The following is a 14198-nucleotide window of genomic DNA, read 5'->3' as shown; positions in this document are numbered from 1 at the left end:
TCAACAACAAGTTATTCTTGCTTCATTGCAACAAATAATATCGATATATGATAAAATATTTGGTTGATAAGGAGAGGAGAATCTTATTATAGGGCATTTCCTGAAAGCAGTCGAAATGAATGGAGTCCAAGGAACCCTGTTTTTCTCCCTTGTTATATCCTTGGTCTCGATGACCCAGTGTATATGTAAGTACCAGTTTTGTCTGAGCTGCTTTTTTCATAGTATAGCACAATTTGCTACCCAACAGTATAAAAACAAGTAGTAGACATTTATGAATTTAAAGACTATGTTCTCATCAACACTTGGTCATGCTTAATTAAAGCGATTTTTAATTTCAAGAATTTAAACGGTAAACTAACGAACAATCTTTTTGGAATTTTTTCTGAATTACGACAGTGTAATAGATAGTGTTTAGCACTTTCAGATTTACAAAACTGTTTCTTGAACTACATGCAAACGGTTGTAATTTTTGCAACATTTGATCATTGGCCGACAGAATTCTATTGTTATGATATTGTTTACAGATAATATACGAAAGCATAAATGCTTTCGATACAAAACATACCACATGAACGGTCGTGAATAAACACAACACAGTATACTCCATAAGATATTCTTGTTTTATAACGTACTCCAAAAAAAAAAACGCATGAAAGACCCATTTGAAAACAAACTTATGAAATTGCAACCGGTTAAAAAACTGCTAGCGTTATTCTGCGGAGCTTGACCTATCTACATTTTCCAACTTCATCGTCGCATGAGCACATTATACTGAGTACGCATCGACTCACATGGTTTTATGAGTTTATACTTCTTTTATCAACAGGGAATATAATTTTAATACATATGCTTGTCTGTTTATTATTTCTCCAGATAACCTGGCCTCCAAGAGACCAACCTGGCAGATACCAAGCACCAGCATCTATCCTTCAGAGAGAGCCGTAGATAATCAGAGGGCTAACCGCTCGGCGGCCGGTAACCAATGTGCTATTTCTGACGGGACACCACACGGTGCCATTTGGATGGTGGACCTCCAGTCTATTCAAGTTATAAACAACGTAATGATTTATTATAGGACAGAAGACAATACATGGAGTAAGACTTCGTTTATTCTTAATTTGATCGTATGTATTTTAACCAAACGACCAGATATGTTTGAAGAGATATATTCCCTTAAGGTGGTGAAACTCGGTCCCCTTCAAAGTGAAAGTTTCAACAACTGTTTTTCCTTTCGTTTTAGTAATAATTTGTAGTGCGAACAGTTTGTATTAATATCATTAAGCATAAAAAATATCGTTTAAGTGAATTTTGTTTAAATGTGTTAATTCTTTTTTTTTTAGAAAACAGCGTTTATGCAAGCAGATTCTTGGGGTTTTCTCTCTATGTCTCCAACACAACGAAAAAAGAAGATGGAATCCTCTGTTTCCATGATACTGCTTATAATGCGGGATCCATACCAAGTTCTATGAATATCATTTGTCCAGTTAGTGGGCGCTACGTGATATACTACAACACAAGGGAGGGTAATATATCTCATATCCCGACCTATTCCTCGGAGGCGTACATAGAACTCTGTGAGGTGGAGGTATATGGTAAGCACATTTATGTAAAATGTTGTTTTTGAACACTCGTATTCTAACTAAGAGTTCGTGGCAAATATGAATATGTTGTAAATCAGGCTCAGCTGAAGTGACAACTATTATTTTATAATTGTACCAAGTTTACTAATACATGCATAGATATTTTACGGTCCCTAATTAATTAGCAGTTTCCAGCGTTTTAACTGAAATATTACTACATAAACAACAGATGTAAACGAAATTTCATTTACGCAAAGTTTGTTATGTATCAATTTTTTCAAACCTGTGATGTAATAAGGCAATAAGCATAAAATCTACAGGAATATTTAATAGTTCAAAAACCTTTAAAATGTTCATGAATTCATTCAATTTTCAAAAACTTCTGTTTAAATTTACCCCTATAAGATGATTGCAAAACAATTTCTCAATAATAAGAAGGAGAAAAAACCAAATCTATTTGTCGTAATACTTCTATAAATAATTCTTTCCTAAAGGATATGACACAATATTGTTTTCGAAAACATGGTATATGTTTGTTTATTGTTCATATTCACAATTACTCAAGTTAAATCGTCTACTTCTTTCATCCATACACAGATAATATCTAAAAAGCCGAAGTAACCATGATATTTACAAGATTTTTTTTCTAATGCACTAGGTCATTATGTTATATGAATAAAAACAATTTTGATGAAAAATTTAAAATACATTATCACGACCTTGAACATAGCTGTCAACAATAACGATTTTACAATAAGGTGAAGATACAAAGCTCCTCTTACAATTGAGATCAAAACAACATAGAAATGATATTGATCCTCGATACCTCTTAACTGTTGCAAAATTATTTATTTTGTTTTCATCCTATAAGGTTGCCCGGTTCTCGGTTACAAAGGTCAATTTTGTAATGAACCTTGTCCAGAAAACTGCCAACACTGTCACTTATATAGCGGGGAATGTCTTGGAGCCTGCAACCCAGGCTTTTATGGGAACCAATGCAAATTCTACAATAGAAGTAAGATTTATCTTCACTTAAAAAAATATATATGTATAACAAATGGTACTGTTCACTTGTTAAATAAAAGCGGTAAAAGGCACTGTTTAATATCTTAACTGTTTACATGTTTCTTCTAGTTAATATCAGTTTAACAAGATTATTCTTTACAATGTAGATAATGTGTGAACCATATATAGTAGATACTTGTGTGAACCATATATAGTAGATACTTTTTTAAAGAAATATATCCTTAAAGGGGAAAGTTCACGGTTGTTTTTTCTTCTATTTTCATTATGTACAATGCTTTAGTAATGCATTTTTACTAATCGATCAAGCGTTGTAAACATTAATAAAAATATATGAATTTTGCACAAAATCGTAAACATGCTTTATTTTAAGATACGTATTTCTCCTCCTTAAAGAACTGACTATACATTGTCACTCACTAAACGTTAATAATTCATAAAGATATTCATAATTCTTTATTTCTTCTTTCTTTGATTTAAGAACGCTTGCGTCCTAACCTGATCCGCCCTAATGATTTATTTTGTTTGTTTCTGACCTTTTTTTGCTTAGAAAACCTGGCACTTAATAAACCAACATACCAATCGTCGACTTATGAGCATTCAACTAAAAGTGAAAATGCTGTTGACGGACTCAAAAGTGACTCCAGCACTGATTCAGGCCACTGTTCGTACACCGCGTTGTTACAACCCTACGCTTTATGGAGAGTAGATTTAATGCAGCAACGTTACATCGAGAGGATAACCCTCTACCCCATGACTTCAAACCTTAATTGGAGTTAGCAAACTGAATATAAAACAAATACGTACAATGAGTGTTAATTACAATTTTTGAAAAATAAATTCGAATAAAAATTTAAGCCGATTAAAACAAGTTGTAGTAAACAAAACCATACCTTTTGTTTTAAATACATTATTTTAAAGAAAAACAATACAGTGTATTTCAAAAGACTAAAGTTAATAAATTCGATGAAATATTTTACAACCATACGTTGTAATAAAACAAATAAATGCAAATTATATAATACAAAACTAGAAACGAAAAATGAAAAATGTACTGATAAAGAAAGAGTATATTATGAACATACAACTTATTGTTCCTTTGTTTTATCATAGCTGAAAGTAACCCGAACACGGAGAAACTTCTTGGATTCTCCTTGGTAGTTTCAAACACAACAGACCGTAACAAAGGTGTCGTCTGCTACAAAGACACGCACCATACAAAATGGACAATACCGGCTTCGTTCGATATAAGGTGTCCTGTGATTGGTCAATATGTTATGTACTACAACGAACGACTCCCAGGATCTACATATCCAGCAGGTTACAGCCAGCATGCCCAGTTTGCTGTATGTGAGATCGAAGTTTATGGTAAATTTCATTTTAATTATTTTAAACAGAAGCTCTTTTTGTTTTTCTCAGTACTCAATTTTTTTTTTTAAATTCATTGCATGTAAAAATGACACAGAGTCTACAATTTAACCAAAAACTATGCTTATGCTTTCTCCGCGTTTTGTCCAATATCTCGATAAATATAAATACTTTTAAGCTGCGTTTATAATCCATATTTTCTGTTTTCAAATGCCCCATTGGCTGCGTTCGGTTGATTAATGGAAATTTTTAAAAAATGCATAATCTTTCATATTTCCATTATATTTGTATTGTTGCTATGTGTCTTTTTATTTAAAATACTGAAAATGCAAAACAATTGCATTAAGAATTATGAATATGACACTACAGGTTATGAAAAAAAAACTACCAAAAAACCAAACAAACAAACAAACAAAAAACCGTGATAAAATAACCCCAATAACTGTAACAAAATTTATGATTAAAAATTGCGGTAATGTACAGCCACATTATTTCTAACTTTGCATAATATGACTGGTTATTTACTTCTGTTTGGAGGTTGTCCAATACCCGAGTTTACCGGCCTGAGTTGTAATGTGCCTTGCTTGACGATATGCCGAAATTGTAAGTTGATATTCTACATATAAGTGTCTTTTACATTATTTATTCTTCCTCGGATGAAAAAAAAATGGTTCTACCCTAGCTATGCAACATGTTATTGCGGAAAGATGACATGTTTCAGAGGGGTTGATTAGTTGTTAACCTTTATTACAATCCAGTATAATACTGAGTCTAGTTTTTGATATTAAGATCTGGAAAATCTTGCCGTCTTAAAACCCACGTGGCAGTCTTCAACAAAATCGCCTACTTCAGTGTCAGGCAATGCGGTTGATAACAAGAAGACTATACGGACCGCTGAAGGAGGCCAGTGTACATCAACTCTACCGTCGACTGAAGCCTCGTGGGGCGTCAATCTGGGAGGAATGCATTGGATAGATCACATTCTCATCTATTTTAGGACAGATGACAAGCCTTGGGGTTAGTTGTTATGTAAAGATTTGTAACAAACATTACAACTTACCAATTTCCGACTTAATATCAATTGCAATGACCCGTGGAATACATGTACATTAAAAGCTATAGATTCAATTTATTGTATGATTTTATAAGTCCCAAAACAAATACACTATTGACCAAATATGAATGTAGCAGGTAATTGTGATTGTTAGGATTAAATTAAGGAAAACTTGAAATATAGTAAAAATTTATCAATACATACAGGACTGAGGTGGATGTAATATGCGGCATTCATATAGAAATGGGTGTCACTTTTGTAGATGAACACAACGAACTCCGAGGTATGCCACTTGGCTTCTACTTATACATCTCAAACACTTCCAGCACACTTAACGCTGTTCTATGTTTCCACGAACATGCACACACAATTCACACTCTTCCTGATGTGATGAATGTAAGCTGCCCGTACTATGGACAATATATCATCTATCGTGTTGAACGGAAAGCAGGGGTTACCTATCCTACAAGTTACTCCGAGCATGCACTTGCAGACTTGTGTGAAGTGGAAGTTTACGGTAAGGGATATATTTGTGATTAATCGAAGTAGGTAACAACATATGGCATGGTTAGTCAATGTCAATTTCGCAGAACCTACAAAAAACATTGTCTTGAAATGAAAACTTTTTTGTTATTTCAAACTTTGCAGTCTCTTATAAAAAGCCCGCACACATTGTATTATATTACCTTGACCGGTGACCCATCGTTTCTATAGTAGACCTGATTAGGTGATTAAACAAAGACTTGGACCGAAAAGATTCAGTTATTGTTACAAATGACAGAGTGCATTTGAAAAACTGTATTTTAATGAAAATTAAGTCCATATAAAACAAACCACAATATAGTGAAGGTAGACAGTATAATTAAACTATTTCTATATAAAAACTTCATATTTCATAGAAAAAAAAATAAAGATGAAAGATAAAAAAAGCCACGCTTACATGTACTTTGTTCAATATCAGGCTGTCCTGCCCCGGTCGTCGAATTTCCGCAATGCAGTCGTAATTGTCCTGAAAACTGTGAACAGTGCTATCCAGAAACAGGGGTCTGCAAAAAATGTCATGAAGGGTACAAAGGCATGGCGTGTGAACTTGGTAAGTAAAACCCGATATCTTTGATGTATCTCTTACTTTGTTTGTCGAGCAAAACTGACTGTGCAAACATGATTTCCAGCGTATGCTATAACTATACAGATGCTCTGCATGGTGCTTGGTTTAAAAAACAACTTTTGAATGAACAAACCTTAGGCTAGAAAGCAATATTTTTAACACATAAACAAAAAACTCCAGTTTTTTTTCAGTTTACAATCCCAAAAAGTGCTATTAATTCAGGAAACAACAAGCAAACCTTGATAGTCTTATGTAAAATAAATAACTGTATTTAAGGAATGAAGAATCTTTTTTGAGCACTATGAGGTTATAATATTATTCAAAGAATGATTCCTTTTTTATGTTTAGAAATTAAGCATTTATATTATTAAATATTGGACTATTGCATATTAATGTGATTTTCATTTATTTTTAATATGCAATAGTCCAATTGCAAACCGATAATACGTCATTTAAATTTATTGGACTGAATATTACAAAATCTATTCATAGTGTAATCACAGAAAAAGACACTGACAAATGAAAACATTTTTTAATAGTGTGTCATGCTGCTGCGACCATAACAGTATCCCCAAACTCTGCAGTTACTGGTACTAATAACGGAGCCATATATTCAGCCGGAGGGCTAACACTACCGTCTGACGGAGAGCTCCATGTGGCGTCTATCTATCTTTCTTTGTCAGAACAGTCTTCAGATTTGTCCTACTTGTATATGTCCATTGTTAATGCTGTAAAATTCAGTGTGCTGTTTTTGTCGGACGAGACGGGGTATACTGAGGTAGGGTTATATACACCTTGTTGTTTATTGTTTTACCTTTCGATTTTGTGAGCTATTATTACCAGTAGATATCGTGTTTTAGTTTATGACTTCAATTAGTTGGATATATCAAGTTTTCAATATACTCCCTCACATTCTTTTGAACCTAATAGAACCCATTTATGGTGACGTGACGATTAATTATATGTAATAAACACAATTATAGGTTTTTTTTAAATAGAACGATTGATTCTATGCCAAAAAAAAGTTACGGGTTGTTTTATGAACATATACAATTAATTTGAAACCATTAATTATTTGTCTTTACACCTTTACCTAGCAGGATTTTTAATCACATATTTTGTGTATATTACCCCACGCAACAGAACTGCATGCGTAGTTTTATGAGTTTATTTTGTAATATGTACATAATTTGTTAGTAATGCCTTCTGAAATATTAACCGTTAATTTCTGTCTTATTTGCAGTTTGATCGGGCGGTCGTAGGTCCTTTCCGTGAACGGTTCACTGCACGTGCTAAATTCAACTCTAAAACTCACGCAATCCGCGTAAAAGTTCAATACAAACAGTCGTTAACCATATCCGATCTGAAACTTCATTTACGAACATGTTATCTAAATACGGTAAGTATGTGAACCAAACGATCAATATATCGGTGATTCAGAATTGTAAACCAAGAGCAAAAATAGAAATATAGAAAAAGAAAAAGCTAAAAAAGAGTATTTAAGAAAAACAATTGGAAAGATACAGAAATGTATTCTAATGTGTCTGTTTCTTTGTGTTACAGACGAACAGCCATGGGCTTAATTAAGGAGAAAATTGACAACATAATATGGAGAACAGCAATAATATTATCTGGAAATACGATGTGAAGAACTATTAAAACTAACATTTAATGAATTAAGCTCTTCAGTCATTTTTTTATGTCTGTTATGCATTGCTCCAATTTATCATCAATTGATAACATGTGTCCTTAGAGACAAAAGTGTTGCGTTTAACATTGACTAGTTATATTTCTATATTTTTCAGCGTACTTAAGAGGTTAAAATAAAATAGTTTGAAATGGCAGTTATGGTAAATTAACCTTACTGATCATCAGAAAAATATAAATTAGTTTATAATTTTTAATGTGTTTTTGTAATTGTTCAATATTATCATAAAGTGCTTTCAAATTGCACAAAGTTGCACTGCTATATATTTTATCACTCTTCTGTTAATATACAGTGTATAATATGCACCTTAGTCAATATTTATGGATAAACACTCCATTAAAAAGTGCAGATAAGTACTCCTCTTTATGGTTTTTAGCTTACCTTGTCCCGATGTCAACAAGTTTCATAAAGTCAATCCTTATCCCCAAGTATTGTGTTGCCATTAAAGTTATTCATTTTTCTTTAAATAATTTGAATTGGAAACTGAGTTGAGTGATCTCTACAAAGCAGCGGGTCTGAGCATTTTTGCCAGCGTCTGTTTATTTGTGCATAATATTTTTTTTATTCTTACATCCTTTTTTCACCAAAAATGTTCAGTAAAGAGTCTTTATATTTGAAAGACAGTACATTTATCCTCCGAATAAAAGATATTTAAGATTTTTAACACACTGAAATATCACATGCCCAATCCTCCATCTGTTAAAAATCATAACAAACTTGATGGTATATTATGTAAAACAAATTTAAAAAAGATAAAAATGTGTGTAACACAATAATTGGTAATTGTGTAGAATTGAGATTTTCATCATTTAAATTGGAATACACACCCCTTTCATAAAATGGAAGCGAGACACATTTAAGCGTAGACCTTGGACTATGATATCAATATATCAGGTTGAGTATACCACTTAAATCAGAAAATTATGAATTTTAACAAATAGAGGGTTGGGCATGTGATATTTCAGAATAAAACTATATGCAGGAGATCAATTATATAACACATACACATAATCAGGAAGGAAGATTAATGTTAAATATTTCATTTTATTCAATAAATCATTGATGTTGTCTTTTTGAAATACACACAAAACGTCTAATAGCATGCATGCATCGAGACCAATTAGCAATTTGATATACTAGTATGCAACAGGTCTCGTCTATATTTGAGCTTTGATGAAGAAACAACAATATAAACTAGAGACGAGCTCGTTGCAAGCAACGATTAGGTTTTCCGTCGTAGCTGCGTCATACTTGTGACGTATTACAAAACATTGATAGCTGACCATCGTACAATATTAGATGTGTAAACACTGAGAAACAAAGTATTATATTTCTGTGACCGTGTAGATTTTACGGTGATAGAGAATTCGTCTGGATCTGCATCGGTCGTGTGCAGTACGAACCGGGTGAGGGAATGTTGGCATAAAGTGTATAAGGCAAAAGGTTGGGGCACGCTGTGGGCCGTAAGCTAAAACGAAGGGTAGGTTTGCCGTATTCCCGAAGGTCCACCAGTATACAGTTCCAGAGAAATAAACAGGCAATTGATGCAGGATTCCACATTATTGGACAAGACTCAACGATGGCAACATTATAACAATTTAACAGACAGACATGTTACAAACAAGTCGGATATGGCCAGAAGACTCTGGGAGACTCGGACGTGGCCGGGGCTGGCCGCCGTATTCCAGACTGCGCATTGACAATTGTACATAACTATTTATAAGAATCTTAACAATGAGAATAAATTGCAATTAACAGGTAATGATATAAGTAAGCTGAGTGAAAGGTTCACAGATATAAAATAATTAAATAAACTCAATGAGTCTTTGATGTCCAAGAAATGAAAATCTGATAATTGCACAATGTTGTTTTAAGAGATTAACAGTCCTTGAGACATGACACTCTGTCTCTATTAAGTATAATAAGTGTCAATCACTAAATAAAAAAAGTAACTATGTAAGAAATAAACTGTGAGAAAAAATTACGAAACAGATGTTGAATTTTACAAGTAAAGTAAAAAAAAAATTATAATTGAACAGTCAATTTGGACGATGATACTAAATGTTCATAAGCAAATACAGATCGTAACACGTTGTCTCTAGTTTGATTCGCTGCATTTAATTCACAGAGTGGGACTGTGGTTATGCCCGGTACGATGGTACATGTAAAAAGACCACTGGCAAACGTTTTACACGCATTTTTATCGAACGCAAGCGCCAATGAATCTATTAGTATATATGCGGAGATCCTGGAAATTTTACAAGGGGTTTTGAAGAATAATTTTGTATTTCGAGGAGGGGGAACATGCTCGGATCAGAAAATTTTTCCGGGGTGGGGGTTGAAAAGTCAGACAGTTATTTGAATTTGCCAAGGAATGTCCGAGGCATATTTGGTAAGTTTTTAATGTACACGTAATTGAAAGAAATTTCGCTGGGGGGGGGGGGGTCTGGAACCCTTCCCCTTCTAGATCCGCGCACGGAGAAGACCGATGCCGGTAATTTTACTGTAATGTTAACCATTTTTATTTAATTATGCATGTTCATAATTATCAGAAAACCAATATTACCTTTCAAAGCAGTTAAAACTTAAAACTTAAGATACGAACCATTTAGTCTCGGTGAGTATTGCGTCCGCGTACGAAAATAATGGCAATTTTCAAGAAATTCGGATGGACGATCTGTGTCCTAGGTCGTCCATCCGATTCTTTTTCTGATTAAAAGCTACAGACCTGCAGTTAGAGATTTTCAAACTCTTATTGATTATGTCAATTTGTTTGTCTCAAAGAATCATTTTTTAAATCAATAAAGTTTTACCTTAAAAAAAAGAAAGAAATCGGGCACAATTTTCAATGTTAGCATTTTACAATTTTATGGTCTAATAAAATTTCAAGAAACAACTCTTCATTGCTTTATCCGAAATATTGCATGAAAAAAATTTACAACGCATTTTTTAAAGTACAAAAGGATATTCAAAATGAACTTGGATTAACCGCTAACAAGCAGGCATAAAGAGAGACTGAGAACCAATTTCTTCTCTTTTTTTTCTTACATCAAATGAAATTCAAAAAAAATCAAAATATATATTTTTTCTTTGTATGCGTTAATGAAAATGTAGATCAGCAAGGGGTTCTTTTTCGTGCAAGCACCTACTTAACAGATTGTTACACGGGTCTACAACGATGACAAATATCAAACATAGGTAATCATAGATTACTAAGCTCACCGAGACGGAGCATCACCCTTATGAGACATCACCTTCATAAGACCACCTTTATCATTTTATATGAAAATCATACTTTATGATCTTGGATATTCATGGATTCTGTTTTGACAAAAATATCGTATATCATCTGATAAATTTTTTTATGATAATCATATGTTAATATGTTAATCAATACAATTATGATATAAAATTAAATATTGCATCATGTCATATTTCTAATATAATATATATCATATAATAAATAAAATACCGTAATAAACAATAATGAGATTTGATATTGTAACGTATGACATGACATTGTATTGTGTTATACCTTATTGTATTTGATCACATAATACAATATCATAAAATATAATAAAATATAGTATCATATTACAATATCATATTACATAATACATCATAACACTGAAACATGATATTATATTGTATAATATAGAATGATATTGTATTGAATGACACTGAAACACATATGATTCATTATATGATATTATATCATATAATACAATATAATTTGATTCCAACATTGTATCTTATCAAATGATACAATATTATGTGATATGGTAAAATATTATAAAATACATTATTATATTATACATATTGCATCATATGACACAATAAAATATATTACAATATTATATAATACAATTTCATGTGATATGATAATATATCATATAAACCAATATCATATCATACAATATCGTATGATACAATATTATATATTACAATATCATATAATACAATTTTATTACTGAAACCAATATCATATTATACAATATTGTATGATACAATATTATAGAATATACAATATTGTATCATAGGATATAATATAATATTTAGCAATATCTTATGTAATTGTATCATGTGATAAAATAATAAATTAAAAATACAATATAATATTATACAATATTGTATCATAATATACAATACTATACATAACAATATCATGATACATAATCATATCATAAAATATCAAATAAATTGATACAATATCATATCGTATCGTATAACTTTTTATAATATAACATATGATATCATATTGTATCATATCAAACAATATTGTTTCATATCATACAATACTTTATCATAGGAATCATGTTATATCATTTATCAACAAACACATCTATCTATCGAGCTGGTTTGAGTGAGGTAGGAGATTTCTTTAGCATCCTTGATAATGGAGATCAGGCTCTGCTTCTGAAGCAACCTCTGCATTTAATTTATAATAAAGTTAAATCAACTATGCAAGCTATCATCTATAAAACATGTGACCTGTTCCAAAAAACTAAACCTCATCCAGCATCCGAAACCTATGGCTCAGATTCAGCATTCAAGCCCATCAGGTGCATTGGTATCATAAGACGCATCATCCATGCAATTTTGGTGAAGTTCAGACCAGTAATAACTAAGATATCATCATCAGAGGGCACTAGCAATTAAAACCTTAACTTCCTCCAGCATCCGCAACCTATGGCTCAGATTCAGCATCCATGCCTGTCAGGTGCATCTGTATCATAAGACACACCATCCATTCAAGTTTGGTGAAGTTAGGACCAGTAATAACTAAGATTTATTTTTTAGCATCCTTGATAATGGAGATCAAGCTCTGCATCTGAAGCTACAGTACCTCTGCGATTCATTCATATTACAGTTAAATCAACTATGCAAGTTTGAAATAGTACTATCATCTATTAAACATGTGACCTGTTCCTAAAAACTTAACTTTATCCAGCATCCGAAACCAGACTATGCATTCAAGCCTGTCAGGTGCATCAGTATCATAAGACACACCATCCATGGAAGTCTGGTGAAGTAAGGACAAGTAATAACTAAGATATCATCATCAGAGGGCACCTGTTTCAAAAACTTTATTTAACCAGCTCTTAAAACCTTAACCTCCTCCAGCATCCGAAACCTATTGCTCAGATTCAGCATTCAAGCTTGTCAGGTGCATCAGTATCATAAGACGCACCATCCATACAAGTTTGGTGAAGTTAGGACCAGTAGTAACTAAGATATAATCATCAGAGGGAACCTGCAACAAAAACTTTAACCAGCTCTAAAAACCTTAACCTCTTCCAGCATCCGAAACCTATTGCTCAGATTCAGCATTCAAGCTTGTCAGGTGCATCAGTATCATAAGACGCACCATCCATACAAGTTTGGTGAAGTTAAGACCAGTAGTAACTTAGATATTGCTATCAATGGGCACCCGCAACAAAAACTTTAACCTGCTCCGAAAACCTTAACCTCCTCCAGCATCCGAAAAGTATAGCTCAGATTCAGCACTCAAGCCTGTCTGGTGCATCAGTATCATAAGGCACACCATCCATGCAAGTTTGGTGAAGTACAGACCAGCAGTAACTAAGATACTGCTATCAAAGGGCACCTGCAACAAAAACTTTAACCTGGTCCAACAACCTTAACCTCCTCCAGCATCTGAAATTTAGGACCCAGATTCAGCATCCAAGTCTTTCAAGTCCATAAGTAGGTCCAGATGCATCATCCATGCAAGTTTGGTGAAGATAGGACAAGTAATAGCTTAGATACAGGACCTGCAACAAAAACTTTAACCAGGTCCGGACGCCGACGCCGACGCTGACGCCACCGCCGACGCCGAGGGTATAGCATAAGCTCTCCTTGACTTCGTCTCGGTGAGCTAAAAAGGCAATATTGTGGGTGAAGGATGAATGTGTAGTTTGTTTTTTAAGTTTATTTTTGATACATGTAATTATATTTATCTGGATCGGTTATGTTAGTTTGTTTTGATTATTAAAGAGGGGAATAAAGAAATGAGTAATTTCCAAGTACGTAGCATCGTTTTTGAAAGGGGGGAGGGCAAACTCATCCAACAAATCTTGACAAGCAACAAAAGAAAAAAAAATTGAATTTTCCAAAATTTTTGAAGATTTCACTTATAATTTCATGATTTTCATACCATTTTAACTCCATGATAATTCAATTTTTTTTATGTAAATTTTATAAAAATAGTTGCTTACAGAAAAAGTGGGGAGAGGACATCTTTATGTCATATAACATGTGAAACTGATTTCATTCCACCCACAAGCTTGAAATAACGAAATAATTTTAATGAAAACAATATAAATAGACGTTATAAATCCCATATCAAACGCCATA

At 32.9% G+C, this 14198-nt stretch overlaps 1 protein-coding gene across 1 annotated transcript; it reads left to right on the top strand.

Moving 5' to 3' along the window:
- The first annotated feature begins 1465 nt into the window (after positions 1-1465).
- On the top strand, positions 1466-7797 carry LOC128169318 (uncharacterized). Its single transcript, XM_052835479.1, has 11 exons — positions 1466-1592; positions 2452-2595; positions 3154-3378; positions 3717-3971; positions 4509-4574; positions 4761-4988; positions 5288-5542; positions 5987-6118; positions 6673-6911; positions 7377-7532; positions 7697-7797. Exons 1-11 carry the CDS (start codon positions 1466-1468, stop codon positions 7718-7720), a joined length of 1851 nt encoding a protein of 616 aa, XP_052691439.1. The 3' UTR covers positions 7721-7797.
- The last annotated feature ends 6401 nt before the right edge of the window (positions 7798-14198 follow it).

The sequence above is a fragment of the Crassostrea angulata genome, unplaced genomic scaffold (genome assembly GCF_025612915.1).
Source record: "Crassostrea angulata isolate pt1a10 unplaced genomic scaffold, ASM2561291v2 HiC_scaffold_118, whole genome shotgun sequence".
NCBI lineage: Eukaryota > Metazoa > Mollusca > Bivalvia > Ostreida > Ostreidae > Magallana > Magallana angulata.
Note: the sequence above shows the minus strand (reverse complement) of the source record. Positions and strands in the feature narration are given on the sequence as shown.